Source organism: Zeugodacus cucurbitae, chromosome 5 (genome assembly GCF_028554725.1).
Source record: "Zeugodacus cucurbitae isolate PBARC_wt_2022May chromosome 5, idZeuCucr1.2, whole genome shotgun sequence".
In the NCBI taxonomy this organism is placed as follows: domain Eukaryota; kingdom Metazoa; phylum Arthropoda; class Insecta; order Diptera; family Tephritidae; genus Zeugodacus; species Zeugodacus cucurbitae.
Window position 1 is genome coordinate 69,239,516 of NC_071670.1, and position 26,166 is coordinate 69,265,681.

Genomic DNA, 26,166 nt, shown 5'->3' on the forward strand with positions numbered 1-26,166 from the left:
TATTAAAAGCCACAACTAAATCAAGTTGTATAGAATAAGAGCCACTTTTAAATCTCCGTTCTCTCTCCAAAGTTTTTGATCAGTTAAAAATTAAAAAAATTCAAACTTCTATTTCTAGGCTTAACCATCTGTGACTAATGTGGTAGTCTAGCAGACACCAACAGATACAAAAGAGTATTTTGTACCGTTATTTTCCATACATCTACTCTCTCGTTCTCTGTACCTTCTTATTGTGTACTCGTCCCATATGTTATTTTGTTCAGATCAATTGAACACGTCTCATTTAGAACTATATCACGTCAGTCACAGAGGGCTAATGGTCTAGTTTTGAAACAGACTAAATAAAAATCCAACAATTAATGAAAAAATGAAACTTTTTATTATAAAAAAACTTAACATTCAAATACGCATAAGATGCTGGAAACGCGGGTACATCACTTTCTCAAATGTAGGAACCCCAACCAATGTACATGGCAGCCAAATTGTCAATACTTGTAGCTTCTGCAATCAGAAAATTTACTTGACCTTCGGTGGAGAGAGGCATGCTATTGGCCTGAGTGCGCTTGACCTGTAAATATGTTCAATTGTTAAAATGTTTTATTGCTGAATTAAATAATCGTGAAGACGTACATAGCCTTGCAGTCTTTCCTCGATGCGACGCACATCCATCAATGCCTTTGGATCGGTCAACTCCAATGAGGGTTTGGTCTTACCGCTAAAACTACGATTCAGCGCCACGAGATCATAAACGAATGGTCGCAAAACCGACATCAACGTTTTCGATTGCTTTTTCAGCACACGAATTGTTATCTCACAGCAACGTCGGTACAGGCCTTCTACACCCAGTGGACCCATGGCATAGACCATGTTGTGTGTAAGACGGAAGGGCACTAATTCCGGATATGCAAAGAGTTCGCCTTGATTGAAGAGGCAATTGAAATCTACATGCACTGCATCACCAGTCGTCTCATCGAAGAGCAAGTTTTCACCATGTCGATCACCCAACCCGAGAATATAGCCTACCATAGACATAACTGCCACGGTTTTGACGTAAGCGCAACGCGCCTCATACCAGCTGTTCGGTGTAGAAAATCGGCGACGTAGCCACTCCTGGAAGACAGGCGGATGTGCGGGCAGTAGCGTGTCTAGAAACACGCTGCGCTTCTTTTCTATTGGATCCGTTCGAGGCAACGCACACTGACGCAGCATACGATCGGGTAAACCCAAGCCGCGCATGCGATAGACCGAGTTACAAATTGCGCGGAAGGAATTCAATTTAGGCAGCCACTCCACCAGACCACATTCCTCGTTAAATGGAATGGCAGCGTAGGTGCGTATGCGAAGGCAACGATGACGTGCCTGGGTAGGAAAGTAGAATGTGAGAATTAGCAATGCTTGATGTTCTACAAAAACAAATGTTTACCTGTGAGTCTTGATGCAGGAACCTTTTGACCAATCCATTAAATTCCATTAAACGAAAGTCTTTTCGCAAATCATCTTTCGGTTTCACCATCACCTCGTAGCACTTACCGTCGCTGCATTGGATCGTAATCTTTTTCGGCTTCGCCGCTGAGCGCAACACTGTGATCTCCTCTTTGATGCCGCTAATGTAAATCTGTTGATAGGGAAATGGATTCGCAGGCACGGACGATGGACTTGTCGATGTGGAGGATAGCGACGATGATGAGGAGGATGACGACGTTCGCTCTAAGTTGCCCAGCGACAAATTCAAGTCCAACGACGAAGTGCCAGATGTCAGTGGGAACGACGCTTGCATATACTTCTCGAAAGGTAGCAAAATGTTCGAAAATTTCGGATCTTCAAATAATTTAGGCAATTGTTTAACAAGCGCGCTCAGTTCGTAGGTGCGATCGTGTGCCACGTCTTTGTTCGTCAACTCAATCAAACGTTCGGCAAGTATATTGAAGTCGTTGAGCTGTTTTTGGAATTGAGGCTTTGCGAGGCGCGCGTCTGTAAAAATCAATTTGCAGCGCTTTACACGATTCGTTTGTGCCGACTTGAGTATTGGCAATAGCATCCACAAAGATTGCTGTGGAAAATGTTCCAACAACTTAATAACAATAGTGCGAAGTACAGCGAATACATCGGCCGACGGATGACATATGCGACTCAACAATTGTGAGAAAGCCGTGTAGAAGATGGCGGTGGGCAGCGCATTGGCACAGTTGTTTAAGAGTTCATTCATTTTCTTTGCCACCTCTTGCATGTAAGTCGCCTTCGTAGCGAGTGCCGGGTCGCTGGATGTGGCCTCACAAACCGAAGCGCAGCGCGAAGTGTAGTCCAGCCAAAGGCTCAGCAGTCGCGGCAGTGATTGATAAACATTCTCACAACCGCTCTTTAATGACTTTGCGTAGTTTACCATGATATCTAGCAGCAGCTTGCGACCGGTATCGCCTTGTTGCTGTTCCGCCGAAAACGATTCATAGATCTTCTCCATATACTGCGCCAACTGCACATAACATTTTTCAGAATTGTGATTGCCAAGTATGGCTTCACGAAAGTAGCGCAGATTCAACTCGGCGCAGCTGTTCATTGACTCGGCGCTGTAGGTGGCTTGCAGATATTTCGCTTCCGCATAGAGCGCGCGATCACCCGCGCTGAGTGTGCGTACGTTGCGCTCGCACTGCGTTTCCATGCGCTCCAACTGCTCCTCGAGCAACTTGAACGCATGCGCCTGATCGCCTTTCTGCCACAAAAGTTTCGCCTTCTCGATGAAGAGCGTCTTCGGCGCATACTCCGCCGCTTTCATTATGCATAGCTGCGCTTGCTGCAAGCTACCCGCTTCGCGATACATCTGCACACTGCGCAGCCATAACTTGCCGATTTCAGCATCAATGGTGTCCACAACGTTTTGACTCAACGTTTTTGGCTGTGTGTTTGGTGAAGCGGCGGAAAGCAAGCGCTTGCTTTCAACGAGTAGATTGCGGCGGAAGCAGAGTATAGGTTCCATGACGCGCACCACCGGCTGCAACACGCACAAACGCCTATCCCAGTCGGTGAAGAACTCGCGGACATTCGTAAGACAATGCGTAGCTTTTGCTGCATCGCCATAGCAGTCAATTACCTCGTGCGTCAGTTGCTTATTCTTCTCCATCTCATTGAGCAAATGCAGTTTGACAACATCTTCATAGGAATACGGATATGATTTGTGATTTATAACCGAGCAACTGCGCATTGTCGCCAACACATTACGACGTATCTCATCCAAATGTTGTGTGAAATCTGACAACTCGGTTGCTTGCTCTTTTGAGGGCATGTCGACGATAGGTTTTCGGTAAAGTAAGAACGCTTCGGCGCATTGTATATTCCAATTGGACGTTTTCCGACGTACAACTGAGTCCTCGAGCAGCTCTTGCAGTTCATCGTATCGTCCCAGACGCCATAGTAGTTCCGATTTACATTCTTTAAAATAATCGTCCGTGTAGTGATCGGTTAACTTCTGCCAAAGCCCATCGGTGATTAGCAGCGCCGTTTCGGGCGTATCCATGCGTAAATAACAGTTAATCATGCCTTTTATATGCTCCTGACTGATGGGCTCGTCGCTGCACATTAACTGTTCGTAGCAGGTCTGCAACTCTTGCGGCCGATCCACGATGCGATTGACCATAATCTCTTCGTCGAGGCTGAGGCTCGTCTTCTTCACATATACAGCACCTTCGACTGAATCAGCGTCCAGCAGCTCGCCATGTATCTCTATCAGAAATGAAATTTGCTCCTGCAGGCGTTGATGTGTGTCCGTCTCCTCAATATACGCCTCCAAGTACATTAGTGCGCGCGCATATTCATCGGAGTGATAATTGGCCTTGGCTATCAATAGTTTGTTGAAGCGTTGCAGAAAATCACGTACACACTTATAATTTTTATCGGCCTCATTCACCTTACCGCCAACACTGTTTATGCGTTGCCATTCGCGCACCCAACGCTGCAGAAAGTCAATTTGTTCCGAACACAGTTTCGTGCAGGTGCGTCCAATGTGTTCCAGCCCATCATATTGCGCCGTCTGACCGTTGCGCGTCCGTTGCGCCGACTCACCCGCTGTTGATAAATCAGTGGCGTATTTAGCCGAAACGAACTCCTTCAGACCCGATGCCTCGTAGACCGGTTGTTCGACAATACCGGCACTACTGAAGCTAAAAACCGCCTCAAACTCTTCGTACATCTTTTGCCGTTGACTCTCGTTGCCATCTTGTAGCGCATGCAGTAATATATAAGGGAAAAATGTGATCAGCGTGTTGTTATCGCGTTTTATACTCGGCTTGTAGGAGTTCAGCAAATGCTTCGTTTCATCGGCTTGCACAAAGTCAATGAGACGCGCAGACCAATTGAACGCCCAGTCGGCGTAACTGCGGCAGTAAGAGCTATTGAAAATCGGATGATCGGCGCAGGTACTCTCACGACGAGAATTTGTATAGCACGAAGTGAGCAGTGGCTCCATCACCTGACGCATGCGCGCTGGCAACGCCTCCCACACGTTCAGCTTTTTATTCTCACACGGCGATACGCCACAAACCGCAAGGGTCTCCTGTATGGCCAGAGAAAAATTATCAACGTACTTGGTGTCCTTTTGAAATTGATAGGCGCGACAGAGCTCACTCAGTGCCATTATGGCGAATCCATCGGTGTGCACACTCAGCGGCAGTTCATCGCGCTGTTCGAAAGTGTGGTTCGTGGTTATATAACTGGGATCAATGGCGCCCAACTCGCCCAAACACTTAGCCGATGACAACTGCAAATTTGTGTCCTCGTGCTTGCAGCCAGCCACCAAGGCATCGACCAGATTCTCAATTAGCGGATCGACAAGCATCTCGCTCAACACCATATGATTGATGTCGGCGCGATGTGCCGCCACGAAGTTACGCAAATACGTGAGACCATAAATACGAACTTGTGAATTCTCATTGGTAATTTGCCGATAAAGAAATTCGAACTTTTCTAACAATGTCGAGCGCTCACTTTTCAGTATCTCTGTTTGGCGTGCAACGCAATGACTTATGGTTGGTGCTACACCCTTGAGTTGCTCGACAAAATACAAATCGGGAATGTAAGCACCGAGCAAACTGTCATTCTTCAGTATCACAAACTCATAAATGGCATTCACCTCAGATTCGCTGTGCGCCAATAACGGTTGTAGCGAAGCCACGATGCGACTCAGTGACGGCCCCAACTCTTCAATGTTCACAATGTGTAAAAAGATATTCCAAACCTTTAAGCAAATAGACTGCAGGTGACGATCCTGCAGCGACAGCACAAAGCTCAACATGGCAATGATTTTAAAACGGAACTGTGTGACATGCTTGGCGCCCACAAAACGCAGTATCTGCCCCAGACTATAGAGCGCTTCCTCCTTAAGTGGTTTCTCGAACGTGGGTTCGGCAAGACACGTCTCGAAGTAGGTGATCACGCCTAGAAACCGATCGGCGATGAACTTTGCAAAATCACCGGTGTTGCCGCTTTGTGTTCTCGCAATTTTCGAAGACTTGCTACTTGAAGCTTCGCTTGAGCTGCCGCTGCCCCCATCGTTGAATAGCAGACACTGAAACGCCTTCATCACAAACTGCGGATTGCGGTTGAAGTAGATGAGGAACTCCGAGACCGTTTGCTGCGTGAAATTTAAAATTATTTTACACTGGAGGCATATGTTTCTGTAGAATAATATTAAAAAGTAAAACCTACCTTCACATCTGTATTCATTAATTTCTTCAAACTGAATTCAGTGCATCTAACAATCAATTCAATGCACTTGTTCCCCACTTCCGCCTCTTCCGTTAGATAGATGTGTGTGTATATGCGCAGAAACGAAGCGACGAAAATCGTAGAGATCGGCTTCCGTGTCACTTTTGAAATGCAAACGATGAGTCCTTTGCACAACGGCTCCTTTACACAGTAAGGCAGAATCATCGTTGTCAGAAGACGGTAGTAACGGCAGATAAACTCTTGCACGCACGAGAAACCCAGCATTTTAGTAAACTGTTGGAAGAAGCATAAAGATGTGTTACACACTAAATTTTCAGCTAGTATAACAAACTTACAGCTTTGAGTGAGCGTGTCAGCCGCACGCCGTTCTTCAGGAATATCTGCACTGCCAACTGCACCACCAGTGTGAGCGCATCACGTTTGTACCAATTCCACAACCGCACCGGTTGCAAGCCATGTTTGGCGCACATTTCGGTTGCGCACAGCACAGCCTCCTGCACGACCTCCGATTGCGGGTGCAGCAGATAAAAGAAGGTCAATTTGAATAGATGAAAAAGCCATATTTCACTTATGTCGCTGTGCGCACAGCAGGTAAGGAGTTCTAGCAACTTGAGCTGAGTCTGGCGTTGTGAGGCGGGCGTTGACACGGAAGAGGACGAGCTCGAGGAAGACGCTGCTGTAACTGTGGCTTGTGTTTGCAGAGACTTCAGTATTTGCTGCAGCAGAAATTTGGCGAATTTCATGAGAAGTTGCTCATCTCCGGCAGCAATCAATTTTGGCACTAGTGTGTGTAATATCTCAAGATTCAGTTTAGAGATATCCTGCACCCTCTGCAACACACTGAATAAATCGTCGGCGCTAATGCGTGAAAAGTGCAGATGACGACCAATCGGTGTAAATTCAGCGACTTTTTGTGTGAGCAAAGTTTCGCATAATTTGCGACGCACCGCCGCCGGCAACAGCGGAAGCGGTTTCTGCGCTTTCACAAGAGTTTTATTTTGACTTTTACACTCAAGTAAGATTACTTTATTGGAACGTATATACGCCTCTACATGTGTTGCAGTTGCACAAACGTTTTCGTTACAAAGTTGGCAAACAATGATATAGTGCTGCAAGTCTGCATGAGTTGTGGGTAAGGGTGACACTTTTAGAAATAAGTGGCATGTGCCAGCACCGGCACCTGGACAGTAGGAATTTCGCAGCATATCCATTAATATGGACGGCGTATCTGCGACTGCAACAACAAATTCGCGCAAAACACGCTCAAAGGTTAACCAGCCACAAGCAATCAGTGTATGGAAATGTTCACAGAATGTTTTGCGAAACTTCATTAACAATTCTGCCGACTCTAATATCGGATTCGCATTGAAGATCCTACTCAGTATGCCCTCGAAGAGCTTTCGTAAATGATTGGTTAACTCAACTGGTCCGTCAATGTGTAAAGTGGAAAGCACGCGAAATGACTCAAATGCTGCTGCCTGCAAATTGCATGACGGCCGACGTTCCTGCGTGGCGGCTTCTATGGAATTACTTATGCGTTGTAACAAAATAAGCTGTGTCTTGACCTCAATGGCACCTCGTAAACTAATACTATTCATAAGCAATGCACAAATATCAACGTATAACGACGAAAGCTCGAAATTTTTTAAATCTGTTAAAAACGAATTATCGTGATAACGGGAAATAACTCGATCCAACTGTGAAGTATATTCGTTGTCCACTAACGTTGCAAATAAATTAATACTACTGTAGTAATTTGCCTGTACCACTTGCTCGACGGTGCTCTTACGTAAAGCATTTAACTGCTTACGTTGGCAAAGTCGGTGCTCCGCGTATATTAGTGCTTGCATCCAATACTTCAAGCGCTTTAGTGAATCAGTTTTTATTTCGAGCATATTCAATGTATCGAAAATTCTCTCTTTAAAGAACTTCAAAACCCGCAGTCGCTTTTCGCTTTTATCATCTGCGCGCGCAAGTATCACCGATAAAAGTAGCAAGACGTTTACATTTTTCTCAGATAATGCCATAAGCTTTTCGGCATCTTCAACAATGACATCTTCCTCGCCTTCTTCCAACGGCAATTGGATAATAAATTCAACGATCTCACGCATAAGATCATCTAAATTTTTAGCCTCGTTTTTATGCTGTGCTTTTGGCTCCAATTCAGCGCAGTTATATAGAATACTTAAGGCCAACATAGTTGAAGCGCGCCGTGTCCACTGCAAGTCATTACTGAACCCCTTTAATACTCGCAATATAGCAATGCTCACATCTTTAAAGCCATCCAATTCTTCCAAACGAATACAACGCGCGTGTAGCCAAAGTGGAACTTGACCCCATATTAGCGCTAACCCTTGCATAGTTAGTTGGCCATAATGTTCTAGTATTTCAGTACATTGACCTGCCAATTCAAATATCCTTTGACAATACCGTAACGCCAACAACTTCGTAGTTAAATCACATTCACGTACGACTTGCAGCACACTTAGAAGCGATTCGGCAAATATTTGTGGAAACAATGAGTACCCAATAAGAGCGGCATTATGTAGCACTTGCAATAGCGAACGTACTCGCTCATCCACTTGTTGATAGGAGACACGTATAGGTTTGAATGAAAAATCTGCGTCAATCTCTCGCAAACATAAATCTTCACTAAAAAATGCTGTAACTTCCAAGTATTGTTCAAACTCGCCACCATCTTGGTTTGTTTGCTGTTGTTCATCAAGCAATTGCAGCCCATTTGTCAATTGTTCTATAGCTCGGATATATGCTGCAACTAAGCGTTCAAATAACAATGCACGGTTAACCAGACAAGAATGTAGTATCTTTTCCTGTAATTCTATATTTCGTCCACGCATTCTAAAATGTAGTTTTTACAGATGTGACAAGGTTCTATGAATGAAAAAGAACTGCTTACCCCTCTGTACTGAAACTATTTGTGTTACAATTAACATTCGTGTCACTTAGCCCATTAATAAATTTGTTTATAATCCAGAGCACAAAAGTGTCTTGAAAGCGATTATTTAATTCACGCAACGAAGGACGTATAAGCGACGGTTCCCTGCAGAGTATATCGTCCACAAATGCAAATACATCATTCAAGTCTGTGCCATCTCGCGAAACCAGGTTGTAAAGCAATTTCCATATATCTTTTCGTCGTGTAGACATTTTTCTTAATAATAAATTTTTATTAAGAAATTAATTAAATAAGATATTGTGCTTATTTCCCATCCTATCAAATCAATTGCGAAATTAAATTGTTAATTGCGGCGCCAAAACAAACTTGAACAGCTGATTCGAAGCGATTAATTCGTAGTGTTGAAAAACGTTTTATTCCACTCAGCATAGCAACCAGAGAGCGCTACCAGAGATTCTATTAAAGTTTCTATGAGTTTTTTAAAGTACAATTATTCATTTCCATAATAATTATTTCAATGCCTCAGTTGTGTTTTTTGGGAACTATGTAATAAGAATGTACGATTTATACGACGACATTGACATAGTTCAGCGAATAAGAAAGAAGAAATGTAATAAGAATTGTCAAAATGTACTTTCGGCAGAAGTTTTTACAATGGAAAATTCCAATACAGGATTAACAGAATTGAAATCGGCAGCTATATATGTACTATTATAATTAGAACTCAAAATTCACAGAATTATTTAAATAAAAAATATGTTTACTTTATTGACTTTCTTTTTTATAAATTGCACAATGGTTTATTTAAATTTTACACCAGTATACAAAATAAATATGTAATATTTTTATCTCGTACATTTATCAACACGTCTACTTACTTTATTATGCTTAAAAACGAAATGTTTTCAAAAAATAAATCATCTTAAAAATATCTTCATCTTCTTGGTAATTTTTACGTGTTCAAAAGACTCCAAAACCATTACTTCGTTTTAAAAGTTTTCTTAACTAGTTACTTATTCTTCTTCTTCTTTTGCTTCTACATTGTAGTCAAGTATTTTTAATAATAACTGCTTTGTGGCACAATAAAGGCTTCTGCATGGGTTGGTATTGCAGACGGAGGAATGTGATGCCTTCCCATTAAATTACTGTTTTTTTTTTGTGGATGTACTTTACTTTACTTATCTATTCTGGTATTTCATTCACATGCATATAAAGATGCACACACAATTCGCCAAAACAGCCATAACACTAATTTTTCTACTTAACGAGGATTAAAGACTTGTTCAGTTATTACGTTTTGTGAAACAAACTACGTATGTGCGTGTCAGAATTTCTAGCTCCAGACATCGGCGGAATAGCGTTTCTGGGCTTCCATTTTCTTAAGATATTGCACAGCATCAGCTTCGCTCATATTGCCTTTGGTCACAAGTATTTTCACTAAAATATTTCGAACATCGACGGCCATATTTTTGGCATCACTGCAAAACAAAAATTTTCATTTAGAGCAGCATAAATAATTGAATTTAATTTTATAAGGTGGCTGATAATTTACCCGCAAATGTAAAAGTGTCCCTTATTCTCTCCTATCACGTTCCAAATCAAGTCGGCGTCCTTTTCAATTAAATGTGTAACATAGACTTTTTCATTTTGATCACGTGAAAAGGCGGTTTTCATGGTCAACGAGCCCTTCTTAATGAATTCCTCTAGTTCCTAAAGAGCAAATCCAAAATTATAGTTACATCACAAGCAGAAAATAGCTCAAGACATACCTCTTCATAAATGTAGTCCTCACTTCGCTTTCTGCAACCGAAATATAAAATAGATTCGCCCACATTTTTGCCTTCATCGCGTAGATGTTGACGCTCTTGAATGAATCCACGGAATGGAGCCAAGCCTGTGCCCGGTCCAACCATAATAATGGGTATTTCTGGTTTCGTGGGTAGCCTGAATTGTGACTTGCGTATAAATACCGGCACGCGTACATCCTCGTCGCCGGGTTGTTTCTTTTTCAAGTATGTGGTGGCTACGCCATTATTTACGCGTCCAGTTGGTGTTTTGTACTGCACCAAAACAGCTGTTACATGCACATAATTTGGATGCAACTGAAATAATTATGATACATTATATTTTGTATTCAGATGCATTTATAATATAGCAAGTATTACCTTGGAAGACGATGATATAGAATAGTAGCGGGGTTGCAGACGAGGCAACAACTCACATATATGATCTATAGGTGGTCTGCACGACTTGATATCCTCCAAGATGTGCACAATATTACGGCAGGCATCTTGAATCCAGCTTTGGTATTTTTCCTTGCCTTCCGGTGTGATTGAAGACATGCTTCGTAAGAACTCTTTATCGGCCTCATCGGTACAATACTCGGCCAATTCCTTTAGAATATGTGTTCTCGGTATGGCAGTAATTTCCAAGTAATGTTTCAAAGCAGTACGATAAGTGGTGGGACAGGGGAAGGGGTGTTTCTTACTACTATCCGTATCTGTATTGATGAGCGAGAATACCGTGTCGAGATCAGCATTGCAGAGTTTGCCCAATTTCTCCACCAGTTCGGTGTCATTAATCGGGTACATGGCAACGTGATCTCCGGCATCGTATCGCATTTTAGAACCGCTAATATCCAACTCGATGTGCATACATGAGCGATCGCCTCCTTTATGTAACTCACGGTTCACAATGATGGGTGCAAGGAATGGATTTTTGGCATCAAATGGAGGACGTTGATTTTGTAACGAGTGCAAGCGAGCAATTTCGCCAGTATAAATACGATCAGGTTGTACATTGGGTTGCTCCAGTAGGCGATATTGGCGCATAAGCACTTCCTCGCCGCCTCCCTCAATTCCAAAGAAATCACAAACAGCTGGCCAGAAACGATCTTTCCATGTAATGAAGTCATCCTCAATGCTGCAAGAGATTTCATTTTGAAAGTGTCATTAACATAACAATGACTTCATTTAGAAATATTATTGCACAAATCACTTACTTTGCATCGTCATCGCCAAGGCCAAGTTCGAAGACACGTGTAGCTCCAAGCTCTTCCAAACGTTGATCCACATAGATTGCCATTTTGTTATAATGCTCATAAGTTTTATTACCAAGGCCGAAAACCTGTATATTCAATGTATAAAAATAATGCCAAACATTATAAATATTTCTCGAATAGTAAAAGTGACACTAGTGCTAGACATATTCTTTATGGTAAAAAATTACCCTTAATTGCAAAGTTTTTAATGTTAGATCAATTTTATTATTACACAAATTATCTAATGCAACACTACTTTGGTAGTGCCTCGGCCGTTCCAAGGATGCACATGAAGGCAAAACATTGCGCCATCGGCGTGCACCCAATCGTATCAGCATTTTAATATGTTATGACACCATGTTATACTTTCAATTCGCTAATATTATTAAATATTATTATGATTTATATTCAATATCGTAGTTGTAAAGTAATTATTATTGTGATTATTATTCTTATTCAATTTGAAAGATAAACTAAACACTTTATGCAATAGCACACGTTATACGTTCTCTGTAGCACATTGGACTTTTGACAGTTGAATAGTAGAGTGAAAACAGCTGTTCGGAGTCAGCTGTTTAGAAATGTAAAGACGGCAACCCTAAATATTTAAAACTTGTGATATAGATGGCGCTGAAGGGCTATATGTATTTACAATTGGTAAACCAAATTTAAAAAATAATAATAATGAAATAGTATTTAAGTATTAAAAAATATTATGATTTATTTAAGAAAATATTTTAATATTGATAACTTAGTATTTATTTTATATCAGTAAACTATACTTTTGATTTGTAATATTTCGAGTTTTGAAAACTTGTTTAACTACCCATTAACATCATTACTAGAAGTTCAAAAATTGTTGATTCTTTTACTTACCGCATAATTCAATCCGTTCAAATCGGCATCGCCATTTGATAGCCATTCAAAGAATTCCATTGCATTATCTGTTGGATCGCCTTCGCCATATGTGGCCAAACAGAATACTGCCAGCGAATTAGGAATGTCTTTCAATTGCAAAAGCTCTTCCTATGTGTAAAGAAAGCCAATAAAAATAACAACAACTGAATTAATATCAAAGAGTCGTTGAATGCATGCGCAAATGTAAATTCACAAGCATCATATACTACTTCAGTGGAAGGCAAGGTTAAGCAAAATAGGGTGAAATCAAATAGAAATAGAGACATGAAATTACCATATCACATTCTTCCGGATCGGCAACCATACCCTTCAAGCGATAGCGTATACCTTCTTTTGCCAGACGACCGGCAAACTCCTCACCAGTACCAGTTTGAGAACCATAAAAAACGACCAAACTGCGACCAGAAGCTTTCAGCTTTTTAATGAAAGAGTTGTCAGATGACATGGTGGTACTGACAGTTGTAGGCCTAGAGGTTGATGGGAATAAAAATTTAATAATACCTTCTTATATTTGTTTTTGTTTGCCAAAGCTTACTGTATCGAATAGGAGCGAATGGGTTCCTCCTCCTTCTTGCGACTACGCATAAAGTACCATGTGGCACCTGCAATTAAGGCCACCAGTATTGCAATGTCCAGTGTGCCCAAGAAGGGTTCATCACCGACGGGGATTTCTTCGATTTTCTCTGCTGACATTTCAACTGCTGAAAGAAGAGTTAACCACGACAAAATTAGTGAGTGCAAATTGTTTAAATACATAGAGAAAATTTAGATTATGTTATAGACTTTTTATGTATGTTTGTGTGTATATTCATGACCAACTAAAAAAGAACTACGTGCATACATACATATGTACATATATGAGCTTACATACATTTGTATGCAAATGCAAAAAATAAATATGCAACGTGTTAATGTCCGAACGGCGAAATGTCGCTATTGCGCTTATAATCGCCACATAAGCCATTGGCTTGGGCCGCTGCGATTTTGCGTTTTTTTTTGTGCTGAATTACGTACCTAGCTTACGCATTACATATGCCACGTAAGCACTTTAATTGAAGTGAGGGCAGGAAAAGTGAACTACAAATGGGGAAACGTGATCTAAACAGTGTAGCATTAATTGGTAAAATCGCCACCAAAAATGTTTCAAGTTGAAATTAATATTTAAATTGCAGATAATGCAGCCTTTGTTAGTTTGAAATATCATTTAATGAATGATTCATAAAAGTATGTCAATAAAAAGTGGTATTAGATGAAAGTTTAAAGATTAGCAAGCGAATTAAACCTTTACTGCTAGCAAAATTAAAAGATTCTAATCAAGGAAGCAGGGTCATTGCACAAATAAACATACTATGTATGTATGTATATGAATGTATATTTATGGAAATATAATAATAGGTGACTTCGCGTATTTTTGCAGTAATTATTTAACTAAGATATTGTTCCAATTCATTGTTATGAATTCGATCTATCTCAAAACGGCAAATATTTGCAAAAGTGCGTGAGTCAGTTTCGCACTAAATTACTTAACGACTAAGTACAAAAGACGACATTGAAAACAATGTTATTGGCATTGAATACTATCAATTCGACTCAATTAATTTCACCTTCACAGATTTAATTAAAAAATTAATTTTCTATTTCCCTAGTTAAAATAGCCCAGCTTCTTAGAAGCGTTTCCGGACAACAATTCGCACACTGCTACAATTATTAATATGTTGAACACTATCAAATATGAATGGTTTAATTTATCGAGAGTTTACGTTATATTTTACTTTTAATCGCTCCTTCATGAAGAAGCAAACACTTCAAAGCGTGACATATACTTTTGTTAAGTGGAGTCTGTGTAAAAGCATTTAACATGCATTCAAAATTGCGAAAATCGTGAGATGCAGTTTAATAAGCTGCACTAAGAAATAGTAAAGCAAATTATTGCACTGACAATTCATTGACTTTTTCAAAAGCACAAGGTCATTGAGTCACTGTAACCAAAATTTAAGATAGGAAACATATATGACTCAACTTTGTGAGAGTCTTTCTTGTTAAAACGCAGTAAAGATTCTTTTAATGATCGGAATAGATTAAAATTCAATATAAATGCGATAATTCTACACTGACATTTCATAAAAATATGTATATAAACAACTAAATTTGCACTTGCACATGTATCCATGGCATACTAAACAACTAATACTAATAAAATCGAAGTTCAAGGAACTGTTAAAGTTTCTGAAAAAGCAAACACCAGCTATTTAGTTTTAATTAGCAAAACGTACGAAATAAACAATAATTTATTATTATCTTAATAAGTATGTAGAAGCATTAAAAATGAGCAAAGTTTGTTCTTAAGAGTTGAACATCCAAGTTGAGAAGAGCCATAATAAGATATGCATACCTGTACATACATAGAATACAGTGACACATCAATTTTGTACGGAACAAATTTGCATTGGAATTTTGTGACTAAAACCGAAAAAGCATGAAATTTTTACCACTTTTATGGCGAGTTGATGCAAAAAGAGAGGCTTTTCAACTAGCCAATTATGTAATTGTTTTAACTAGCATGAAACTGGTATAAATCTAACCAAGCGCTTAAAATAAACAAGTTGTTAAAGAAAACAGCACTGAAAGACACCAGTTGACATTAGTTGTAATGTTACTTATAACCAGTTGGTTTCACTACTGGGTATTAACACTTGGCATGCGAGTAAATTTGTGTTTCTATTTGTACTGAACGAAGGTCAGGATCGAGAAATGTTTTGAAACGTAATTAAGGTAGGTACAATACACGCATTCCTAGTACATTCGAGCATTTTATTTATTAATTATACTCGTACTACAGTGTTGTTTAGAAAAAATTGTGTCTGGACTGAATGAACTTTGCTACAATACTTGCAGTACAACATGCAAAAACATTTTTTCAATTTTTTCTGATTTTTTTATATTTTAGAACTGACAAGTGAACAGGTTACAAAACGCGATTGCTTTAATTGGATAACACTGTATTTACCTACATACAAATATGTATGTAAGTGCATGCGTAACGAGTGAAAGGTATAGTGGGTTATAATTATTTTCTTGCGTGATCGGTTGATTAGGTAAATGCGTGCGATGTAATAATCGCTTGCTTAATCTTACTCTCTTTAACACTTTCTCTCACTCTCAAATAACGCGAATGCACATTATATAATAGAATGAGAGTCATTTGTTCGTTCACTTGAGTGCATCGGCATTTGCAGCTCAACGATGCACATAGTACATACGTACATACATACATATGCACATGTATACGTTTATTCAGGTAGAGGTGTGTATGTTTTGCCGCAGCATGATGAACGTTAGTCGATATAGTGATAAGAATACAAAATTGTAATGTGGGAAAATATATGTATGCAGTTTATAAACGAATTGGTATACACACACGTGTATGTGTATATAGTATATATATGTATGTATACCTTATATACATTGACTTCCAATATACTTATGAAGATACATATGCGTAAGAGTTTGAGAGAATATGCCTATTTTCTTGCATTTAAGCCGGCGTTGTAAAACCGGATTGTGGTTCAATGGAAAAAGTATAAATAGGTACATACAAACATACATATTTATGCATAACATATGTTTGTATCGACATATGAGCATATGTAGTATGTGTTAAAAAAATATACAATTGCTATTAAAAAAAACACAAATCAGGATTGTTTTGAAATTTAAGAAGAATCATATTGCTTTAAACGAGCCCCAAAACCACATTTTAGGTTATCTTTCTTTTGTCCTTTCAAAGAATTTATTTAAAAATAATTAAAATGAAATTTTCATTAAATAAATATTTTTCATTATTCAAATATTTTTGAAATTCCTAAAAAGAATAAAAAGTAATTTTTAAAATCTGTTTAATATAAGCAGCTTACTATCAGCTTTTAAAAAATTCGATAGATACATACATACATACATACAAGTATATAATTATATGGATCGGTAGAAATTCCTAATGAATACATAGTACTGCACGCGGCGATTAGAAGTGATTAGAAGTGGCATTATGCGTGCGCAAAAAATATGTAAAATTCAACGAGTAGATTGGGTAAAACGAAGCGAGCAATGTTCGGGCTGCTTCCTGTTAAACTCTCACTTTAACCTGTTTTTGTATGAAAATAGAATATATAACAAAAATGTCGTCACTTTTCGTTTGCCACATTTCGTCTCACTATGTTATGCGAAACCACTTGTGTGCTATAGTTTGTGACCGTACACATTATTTATTTTAATTTATTTCCATATAATCAATAACAATTCACACCACTGATTTATCCAGAAATACACGAACGTGTCAGTCAATCATGCAGTCAAATGTACTTTTGTACGAATACAGTGTTGTGCGCCGAAATGGAAGCACACAAACAAAAACAAACAAATTTTTACTAAAAATTCGCATTGGAGGCAAATGTCAGCCGAATTAAAATGCATTGAAAATGTGCCAAATATTTGCAAATTCTAATTAACTAATTTTATCATTAATTCTTTCTTATCACATCGAACTTTTTCACCTGCAGGAAATATGCACTCTATTTAATATCACTTGTGACTCGTGAGCTTTGAGCTATAGATGACTATACACTAACATTATTTTGACTAGCAGGCAGTAATGTAAAAGTACGTGCGCTTTTTTTGTATTGTATTCAAAATATAAATATATTTAAATGTAGATACATACATATGTACATACATATGTACGTGTGCAATTTAAATAATCGGAGTAAATCAGCGACGTTCCAACAGGCGAATAATATACAACAAAGCCCAACCTGGTCATTCATTGAGTAGACGACACATTTCTAGACACACATACAAACAAATGTAGAAGTACACTGAAAAAATGGGACAATCTCATTCAATGGGACGTATGTAATTGCATATGTATGTATGTACATATGAGTATAAGTACAAATAGGAAAGTCAGAAACAGAGAAGCATTATAAAACGAATAGTTTGGGTATGAAGACTCACTATCAAAAAGCGTTACTTACGCACTAGCCTGTAACTAGTACGGTTTACTAGCGAGTGTATAAAAAAGATACATTCTAATACAATGAATATACATATGTACATAAGTGATCTCAGTCTGTCGTCTTCAAGTTGACAAACAAAAACTGCGCGTGCACCTTGAGATCGTGATTTCAATTGCCGATAGCGTGTCTGCAGCATTGTACGAAGTACATATAGAATTAGCTTTTTTTGGAATTTCTCATTCTACACTTTATTTATGCCGCGCTCAATGTGAGCATTTTGGAAGTTTGCGCATAATGTCTGTATCAAGGGGCGTCCAGGCGTTTGGGTGTCCCAATGAAAAGCTCCAAGCCACTGGTCACAATGTCAGAAAAATAAATATTTCGAAAAAAAATACACGTGTGTAGGTATGTATGTGTGCACATGCAAATGGCAGAGAATGTCAATTATAGAGAAGGTTCATGGTGTGCCGATTGTCACACTGGTCCGCTTTTCGAAGGGGTACTCGTTTCTATAAGCGTGTTTCACCACATGTAGCTATAAGCGTGTTTCACCACAGTTTAACATTAGAGGGCTCAAAAATAACAGATTTGAGCGTTTTCATGTTTAAATGAGAAAAATTGTGTTAATTTCAATGTTAATAAATGTACGCTTAAAGATTCGCTTATATACAATGCGCGAACGACTTTGCATATAGTATGTATATATGTAATTTATGGATATTTTGTTTATATTTGATATTAAAGTACATGCGTACTTATGTAATAATTGACTTAAATAATGATTTATTCTATAAAATCTTTGAAATATTTAATAAACTAAAAATATTACATATAATATGTAAATGTAACATAAATGCCCATATATGTATATGTATATTTAATTACTTTTTTTCATGAATAATTTCTATAATATCTCAAAATCATGAATATCCGCGCATTTGTAATCATGTGTGCATGTAAACAAATGTCAAAGAATCATTCTGATTGTGTAGATATGTCAATTTGTCAACATTCAATATATATATGTAAATATGTGCACTCATGGCTTTATATAAAATCTTCGTTGCCACGGTCAACCAATGGCCGAAGATTATGATTTTTTGTTTTCATGTCATAGAGTTGTAATGATTGTGGAGCGTACGCAGGCAAAAAGGCCCAGATGCCCAACATACTATGACGTTAATTTTTATGCCTTGTTTCTTACAAAGATCAAAAGTAATTATTTAAAATGTGTCTTAATATATTGGTAGAATATTAAAATGTATTTAATTGTGTAGATACATCATTAATACTTCAATATTTGTCAACGCATATTAAGCGCAATTATTATTACGGCGGGATAACATGAAACGGCCCTGTGAAGCTCGATGTGTCGAAAAATTGATGGCCGCCTGCGCGATGCCAAAGCGACGCAACATTGCGTTGTTGGTAGAAAATCGGCTTGTCGTAAATATGTATGATAAAGTATGGGCATGCAAACATATCGACATAAATTTTTGTGAGCCACAGAATTTTTGCTGAAAAATATTTTAAATCGACTCAAGGGCTATGTTGCCATTTTTATCCTTTTTTAGATTTTGCGGCGTTGCAACTTTTCCTTTTGCAGGGAACATTAGAAAAATCTTCAATTTATGATTTTTGTATCGTCGCGAAAAGGCGTTTGTTGGCATGGCATGCGCGGGGAGATGTGTATGGCTCTGCTTTTATGAATGAAGCAACTTTGCCAAATGAATGTGCGCCTGCGTTCATGAATGAAAATGTTTTTGTTGTGTTTACGACAATATTTGGCAGCGTCGATTGGCTGCCATATTGACTTGTGATGCTGCTTATGCGTTTGAGGTGCTTGTTGTTTTTGTAGAACAATGCTTTTGATTTTTTGTGGTGGTTGACAAACTTACGTGCACGCATATGCAAATGTAAGTTTATGTGTTTGTTCAGTGACATGCAAACATATGTATGTATATGCATACAGAGCAATGCGTGCACATGTGACATGCCCTTCACTGATAAGTGATAATGAGACAATTCGAATTTTTGAAGACATATCTGCATACATATGTACAAACGTAAATGCTTATATGTATATAGATATACATACATATGTATATGCAAGTTTAAGTTATGAAATTTGTTGTTTATTTTAGTAATATAGGAAATGTATTTAGTATAAAAATATTTTTATAAAAATAAATAAAAATATCTATGAAAGTTAATTATTGTATAACATTATATACACGTATGCAGCTTAATTTGGTTTTTACTACAAATATGGCTCTGAAAACGCATAAGTCATTTTCAATTGTGGATGCATTCATATATAAGAATCATATCAGCTCATATGATTGTATATAAATGTATCAACACATAAGCCAAATAGCTAACATTCCGCTTTAAAAAAATGTAAACTTCTGAGCATAATTTTCAATTAATACTCAGTTCTGTTAAAAGGCACTGTTAATATTTCTCCTTCCGAACCGGCCGTGGTGAAACACGCTTATAGAATCTTGATAGGTTTTGACAATTCACACGCTTGTCCGCAATTGGACCTTCTCTATATTATACGTTCTCTGCAAATGGCATACAAAGAGGAAGAAAGAAACAAATTAGAATAGAAATGGAATTTTTAATTTGAAAAGTGAACGTTTTGTCGTCAGGTGGTGTAGAGTGTGTGGAGCACAATTATGCTAAAAAACATAACCGACACACACACACACATATACATATACATACATACATACATACATACATACATATGCATTTACTTGTAGTATGCACAGGCACGCACGAAACGCCGAGCGGCTAATGCTCTCCTCCAACGAGTCAGACTCCACTTGAACGTTATCAGGTGTTGATTTTGGCATTTAAAATTTAATGACAAACAAAAAGCTAAACGAAGATAGTGAAATAAGGCGAAACGCTTGCGAAATTACTTTGAATAATTAGCAACGATTATATAAAATGTAAACTTCAACAAAGCAGACGTTGACTAACTCACAGCATTTCGTTTTTATGCGTTCACTAATCTTTATAACAAGTACAAAGTTTACCTTGGTTCAAGAAACTATGAATTTTTGAACTTTACTTGCATGTAAATTTATGAAAACAAGCATTTAATTTAATATATTACATATTTTATAACTTAATTAATGACAAATTATGTATGTATGTGAGCGTAATCAGACTTTTTACAGCTGTGTAAAATAATATGAATAAAAAATAAAAGCACTTCATTAACAGCTGCTATTAACATACATAAAAGAAAACAATTTTATTATTTAGGCTGGTGCACTCAATTACTTTATATTTATTACACATATTTGTTTTTGGTTCTTTAAAACTGTTTGGCACCTTTACAACAGTGCAAAGGAAATTTATGAAAAATATAATTTTATAATAAGATTATAAAGGGGTGGTATGGCATCTGTGACATTAGGAAGTATTACAGAATACTCAAATTTACATGAATAATTTGAACATTTATGTTTTTATGATGGAAGTACATATTAAAAGTTTGAAGTTTAATTGCTCAGATGTTAAAAAAAATGCTGAAATAAAATTAGTAATTTGACATTTAAATTTGATATTGAAATTTAATTATTTAAGTGTGCATATTTAATATACTTCTAGGCACGCAAGGTTCCACTTAAATCACATTTTATATACATATTTTTTTCACACAAGGAACAACTCTTTTTGTTGCTTTACCCTACCTGATAAAAACTGTCGCTAAAAGAAAAGGAAAGGAATTAATGATACTTTTTCTCCAATTTCTATTGAAATTCTAATTGAAAAACGCATTTCTCCATTTGTATGTATTGCATTGTGAACAACAACAACAATTTTCTATAAAAAATATTCTAACTTCTTTGGTAGATAACAAATTTCGAAGCTGGTAATAGGGCCTTAGACAATAGTAAGTAAATAAACCCGTAAACCAAAAGCAAGTCAAACAGATATAGCGATAATAACTCTCTTAAACCTTGCTAACTAAGACCATATGTGCTTTTTATGCACATGTCAACACATTTTTTTTTTGCAAATCATGCAGATATCAAAGAAGAAACTAAAAAAAGAATTAAGAGGCATGAGTCTAATAGTTTGAGTATACAATAAATATATAAAAGTAAGTGTGCGCATAATCAGTGATTCCCATTCAGTTGGCTGATAAATAAGAAGACATTAATGTGTATGCGCACAAAAATAACAATCAAGTAACTATTTTATCAAATATTCTTATCACAAAGAATTCTATTTGCTCAACAATTATTTTAATCAACGCCGTTTTATTAATTTAAAGTAATGCAAATTTGCCACGGTTCAAGCAGGAGCTGTATTTAGAACGAAATCAAGAGGAAATAACAATGTGCTTATTATTTCAAATTTCTATTCCAAGCAGAAGTATACATTTCACTATGAGTCACAGCAAAAGATTTAACAAATAAATTTGTTATCAATTATATGTACATATTATATATAAATAGATAGATAGTAGTTAGTTACTAGATAATAATTTGATTTTCAGCTGATCAACTCCAGACGCTTGCATGGCGTCATGTAATGTAAACACCCTTGTCAACTAATAGTGACTTAGCACTAATCAAATCTACTTTGATTCATTAATGTTAATACTCGTGTAAACAAGCAATGTAATAACTGTGAAAAGCAAATATATTAGGTATGTACAATTCACTTTTGGTAAACATTAGCTCATAGCTGTCCGGTTTGCAATTTTTATTAGCTTTTAATTGTAAATTCTAAACTTGTTTAAGTTTTGATTGATAAGTATGAAAACTCAAAACACTTAACACAATTATTGGCAGCACATGCTCTCTCATCATATATATGAATGTAAGTATACAAGCACATTTGCAAACTTAAAGTGTTATTAATTTAGTTATAGAAATAGGAAGTCATAAAGCTATTTCAATAGTATATATGTAAGTATATGAACGTTTATGTGTATTAATTCACACTCGTAACGTAATATAAAGGTTTTTATTGCGCACATGCAATTGATAAGTGTTTTCCGTGTTCGCATCTAATTTTGCATGTCTATTAGAAAACTGCATTAAAAAATATCTACATACATATGTATATAATAACCGAATAAACAAATTATATTAATTTCGCTACTCAACATAACCCTGAGTATTTAATTTGGTAATACATATGAAGCGATATCAGGTGAATTTTCACTAGTTTCAAATTAGTTGACGAAATAAAAAATCAGTAGAAGCAGTTTATCAAAAAAATATAACTTTGGGAAACTGAGAAACAATATTTAGATTCAAATATTTTCCTTGACCATAAAGCGTATTATATTTTCATAATACTTAGTTTGTTCTACATCTTGAGATAAAATAAAAATTGATGCTTTTATTTTACATTTTTATTAAAATCAATTTGTACTTCTTTAGTTATGTTTTTGTAGTTTACTGAAAACAGAATAAAAGCGAGTTATAGTCAAAAGTGAGATTATCAAAATGATATGCGAATCCTTAGTTGATAACAAATTTAAATAGATTATATAGATAGATCAGAATGTAATACAAGTTATTTTATAATTAAATTTCATATAATGTGTGAAATTTTATAAACAATGGGTTACTCGTTAATATTCTCAATTATATTTACTTTATTTTACATGACATTCTGTACCAATTAGTGTCAATTAGTTTGACTAAACTTAATTGTAGTCATAACAGTTATTATCAAAATAAAGATATATATGTATATATGTATAATTATACAAGCGAACAGTTAGATTTTGAAAACTAGCGTGTACGAATATTAATAAAATATGTAGATATACATATATTTATAACCAGTCTATGATTATATCTTTAAAAGTTATCTAAAAAAACAGCTTCAGTATCATTATTCAAAAATGTAATTGATGCTTTAAAAATATTTTTAGTTTTAGAATGAATCTCATATAATTTAAGACCAAAAAATAACAAATTCTTTCAATGATTTTTTAGAATTTCATAATTTAATAAAATATTTCCTTTTGTAAATGTATATGTTTAACAACGACTAATAAGAGAAACTTAACTCGTAAAGTTAGTGAGAGATTCGCATTGGAAAGAGCACAAAATGAACTTTAAACGACAAAGCATGATTGTATGTATTTTCGGTAGCGTACAAACATTTGTTTTTGTATACCAATGAATGGATTTATTCGAGTAAGTTTGAATATACATACATATACACAGGTATGGTAGGTACACGAATGGCATAACCTTGACCACCATACCGGCGTCGCCGTAATAAAGCCAAGAGCGCATGATAATGACTGATAAATGACAACCAATACAGCAGTTTTAAAAAGGTAGCGGCAGAACGAGAGGTGAAACATTTGAAAAACCTTTCATGGTTTCGGCGCTATGAATTTATACAGTTGTCTGCTTTCTGTAATTTAGACATTTAGTATTAATCGCATCGAGTAGCATTGCATGCGACGTGAGCATCAAATGACCTAATATCCATTATGCGTATGTAATGCACAATTGGGATGGATCAAGGAAGAGTTAAATCTTTGTGCTGTAGCTAGTGTATATCTTACGAATGTCAGTATATGTATATCTTCTAATTTATATATTTTCTGTATTAAAAATTTGTGTAATTTTGTCCAGGCCCTATAATTCGACTTGTAATAAACTGAATGGACAATGAATCCGACAAAAATAAATAGTCACACTACCTCCTCGAAGGAACAGGATTAAATTAAAAGTATGAAGATTAATTTAAGAAAATGGGGCGAACAACTTTGGCGTAGATACAATTCTTACCAATTATTGCTTACCTTTTTCTACACGATTTTTTAATATTATACCAAGTGTTTATATATTAATATTGTTGTTGTAAGAAATTGACATAAAGATGAACGATTTAGCTGCAAGTTTTACAATCACGCACTGCCTCTCTTTTTGGAGTGAGAGACGTTAGACTTGTTTAGGCAGTTTAATTAGTGTTTATTATTTACTCGTATTATCGAAATATTATTATTTTTTATTTTATACAATATTTTAATAGAATTTGTATATTAAAGTACACAATATATTGAATACTAACCGATCTAAGTAGTATTAAATAATATTTTTGTGTAGATATCAAAAACGATTACAACAGGAAAAAAATTAATATATAATACATATAAACACACAATCTCACAAATACAATCACAGATTTTGTGCACGATATGCGATCGCTAGCGAGCAGACCAGACGAGCAGCAGGTGTACGTCGTTCCAGCATGGAACCGAATGAATGACTGAAACTAAGCAGTCAAAGTGTAGAGAACTCAACGCTGTTCAATAGTATAGCGAGACATGGACATGGAGACAGCCAATTGACCAGCCGATCGTTTAGTCTGCGGTAATAACATGGATGAGACAACAATTTTAAACAATCGGTCACTGTTCGGCAAACAAATCGGCGTGCAATATATACATATGTACATGTACACGGTACACGGGCACATTAGTATTGTAAAGTTTGATAAATAAAAGTATAAACCGTATCCTAGTATAAAACATAAATTCACTGATTTAGAGTTTCTTATTTAGAAGCCTAATATCTAAAATGCCTTTGCAATTAGAAATTTAAGAAATCCTGTCGGCAAATTTTAATTAACTTTCACATATAGTAAAATGTCATAATAATTTAATTTGCCCACGAACTAGTAAAGAATTCTATATAACTACATTCTCTATCTCACAATTTATTTAAATGTGATATTAAAAAAACACACTAAATATGGAAGAAATATTAAAAAATAGAATTATAAACCAAATTTCTAATTAACTTAATTAAAACTTTACCACGTATGATCATTTTTGCTTAACTACGAATTATTAAATATTATTTCAATATTTAAGTGTCACTTCATAATGTCTCTTATAAAGTATGCATGTATCAAAAGTGCAATATTCAAATTTCATTATATCTCCCGTATATTAGAAAAAACTGGTAAAACTTCGTGCTTATGAAGATTGCAGCATACATTGCCTCTTACGTATGTTTTAGCGTCATTCTTTGGAAAACATTAAACACGTCAATACTTTTGTCACATAATATTTGTCTATACATAATACAAATTGAAGTTTTTCTTATTATATATATTTAATAATATTCGTATAATTAATTATGTACATATATATCATGTTCACCTCAAACTTTGGTCAAGTTTGTTCAGAGGAAGTGCAGCACTGCAACAAGTTGTCTTGCAAAACAAATAAGTGTAGGTAATAATATTCAACACAGTATTTTTTCTTACCACTTATTATTTTTCAAATCTGTAGTTTAAAATGCTAGCAAAGAAACTGAACTTTCGAAACAAATTTTTAATAAAACACAAATTGGAAACAATTTTCACAAAAAACATAAATTAACAAATATTTTCAGCCCCTCTTCACTTTCTTATTGACAGCTGTCAAACACATGTGGAGTCATAGCGTAAATGATGCAAAAATGGTAGCACGGTATTATTTCCTTCGCAATTCTTTTATGATCATTAAATGCCGTTTAATGTAATAAAAATATAGATTCATAAAAAACATACAT

At 36.2% G+C, this 26,166-nt stretch overlaps 2 protein-coding genes across 5 annotated transcripts; both read right to left on the minus strand.

Moving 5' to 3' along the window:
• Positions 1–358: 358 nt before the first annotated feature.
• Positions 359–9,100, minus strand: LOC105215548 (serine/threonine-protein kinase ATR). The gene is made up of 6 exons (XM_011189519.3): positions 8,633–9,100; positions 6,051–8,574; positions 5,695–5,988; positions 1,424–5,620; positions 631–1,359; positions 359–568 (listed from the first exon to the last, which is right to left on the minus strand). Exons 1-6 carry the CDS (start codon positions 8,881–8,883, stop codon positions 443–445), a joined length of 8,121 nt encoding a protein of 2,706 aa, XP_011187821.2. The 5' UTR covers positions 8,884–9,100; the 3' UTR covers positions 359–442.
• A 271-nt stretch (positions 9,101–9,371) lies between these two features.
• Positions 9,372–26,017, minus strand: Cpr_1 (NADPH--cytochrome P450 reductase). Of its 4 annotated transcripts, none has more exons than XM_011189514.3 (9): positions 25,880–26,017; positions 13,126–13,291; positions 12,865–13,057; positions 12,549–12,698; positions 11,634–11,758; positions 10,798–11,554; positions 10,402–10,734; positions 10,185–10,342; positions 9,372–10,110 (listed from the first exon to the last, which is right to left on the minus strand). In XM_011189514.3, exons 2-9 carry the CDS (start codon positions 13,281–13,283, stop codon positions 9,966–9,968), a joined length of 2,019 nt encoding a protein of 672 aa, XP_011187816.1. In that variant the 5' UTR covers positions 13,284–13,291; positions 25,880–26,017; the 3' UTR covers positions 9,372–9,965. The 4 variants fall into 4 exon arrangements, with proteins under 4 accessions (XP_011187816.1, XP_011187819.1, XP_011187815.1 ...); XM_011189517.3 differs by lacking the exon at positions 25,880–26,017 and adding an exon at positions 24,677–24,881; XM_011189513.3 differs by lacking the exon at positions 25,880–26,017 and adding an exon at positions 24,408–24,664.
• Between the last annotated feature and the right edge of the window lie 149 nt (positions 26,018–26,166).

Bases quoted from the DNA above. Each gene is read 5' to 3' on its own strand.
- Cpr_1 (XM_011189514.3), bottom strand. From the start codon at position 13,283: ATGTCAGCAGAGAAAATCGAAGAAATCCCCGTCGGTGATGAACCCTTC. The intron at 13,058-13,125 runs GTAAGCTTTGGC...ATCAACCTCTAG, and splicing joins ATTCGCTCCTATTCGATACA to GCCTACAACTGTCAGTACCA. The intron at 10,111-10,184 runs GTAAATTATCAG...TTTGTTTTGCAG, and splicing joins GGACACTTTTACATTTGCGG to TGATGCCAAAAATATGGCCG.
- LOC105215548 (XM_011189519.3), bottom strand. From the start codon at position 8,883: ATGTCTACACGACGAAAAGATATATGGAAATTGCTTTACAACCTGGTT. The intron at 8,575-8,632 runs GTAAGCAGTTCT...ACTACATTTTAG, and splicing joins AATAGTTTCAGTACAGAGGG to AATGCGTGGACGAAATATAG. The intron at 5,621-5,694 runs GTAGGTTTTACT...AATTTCACGCAG, and splicing joins TAATGAATACAGATGTGAAG to CAAACGGTCTCGGAGTTCCT.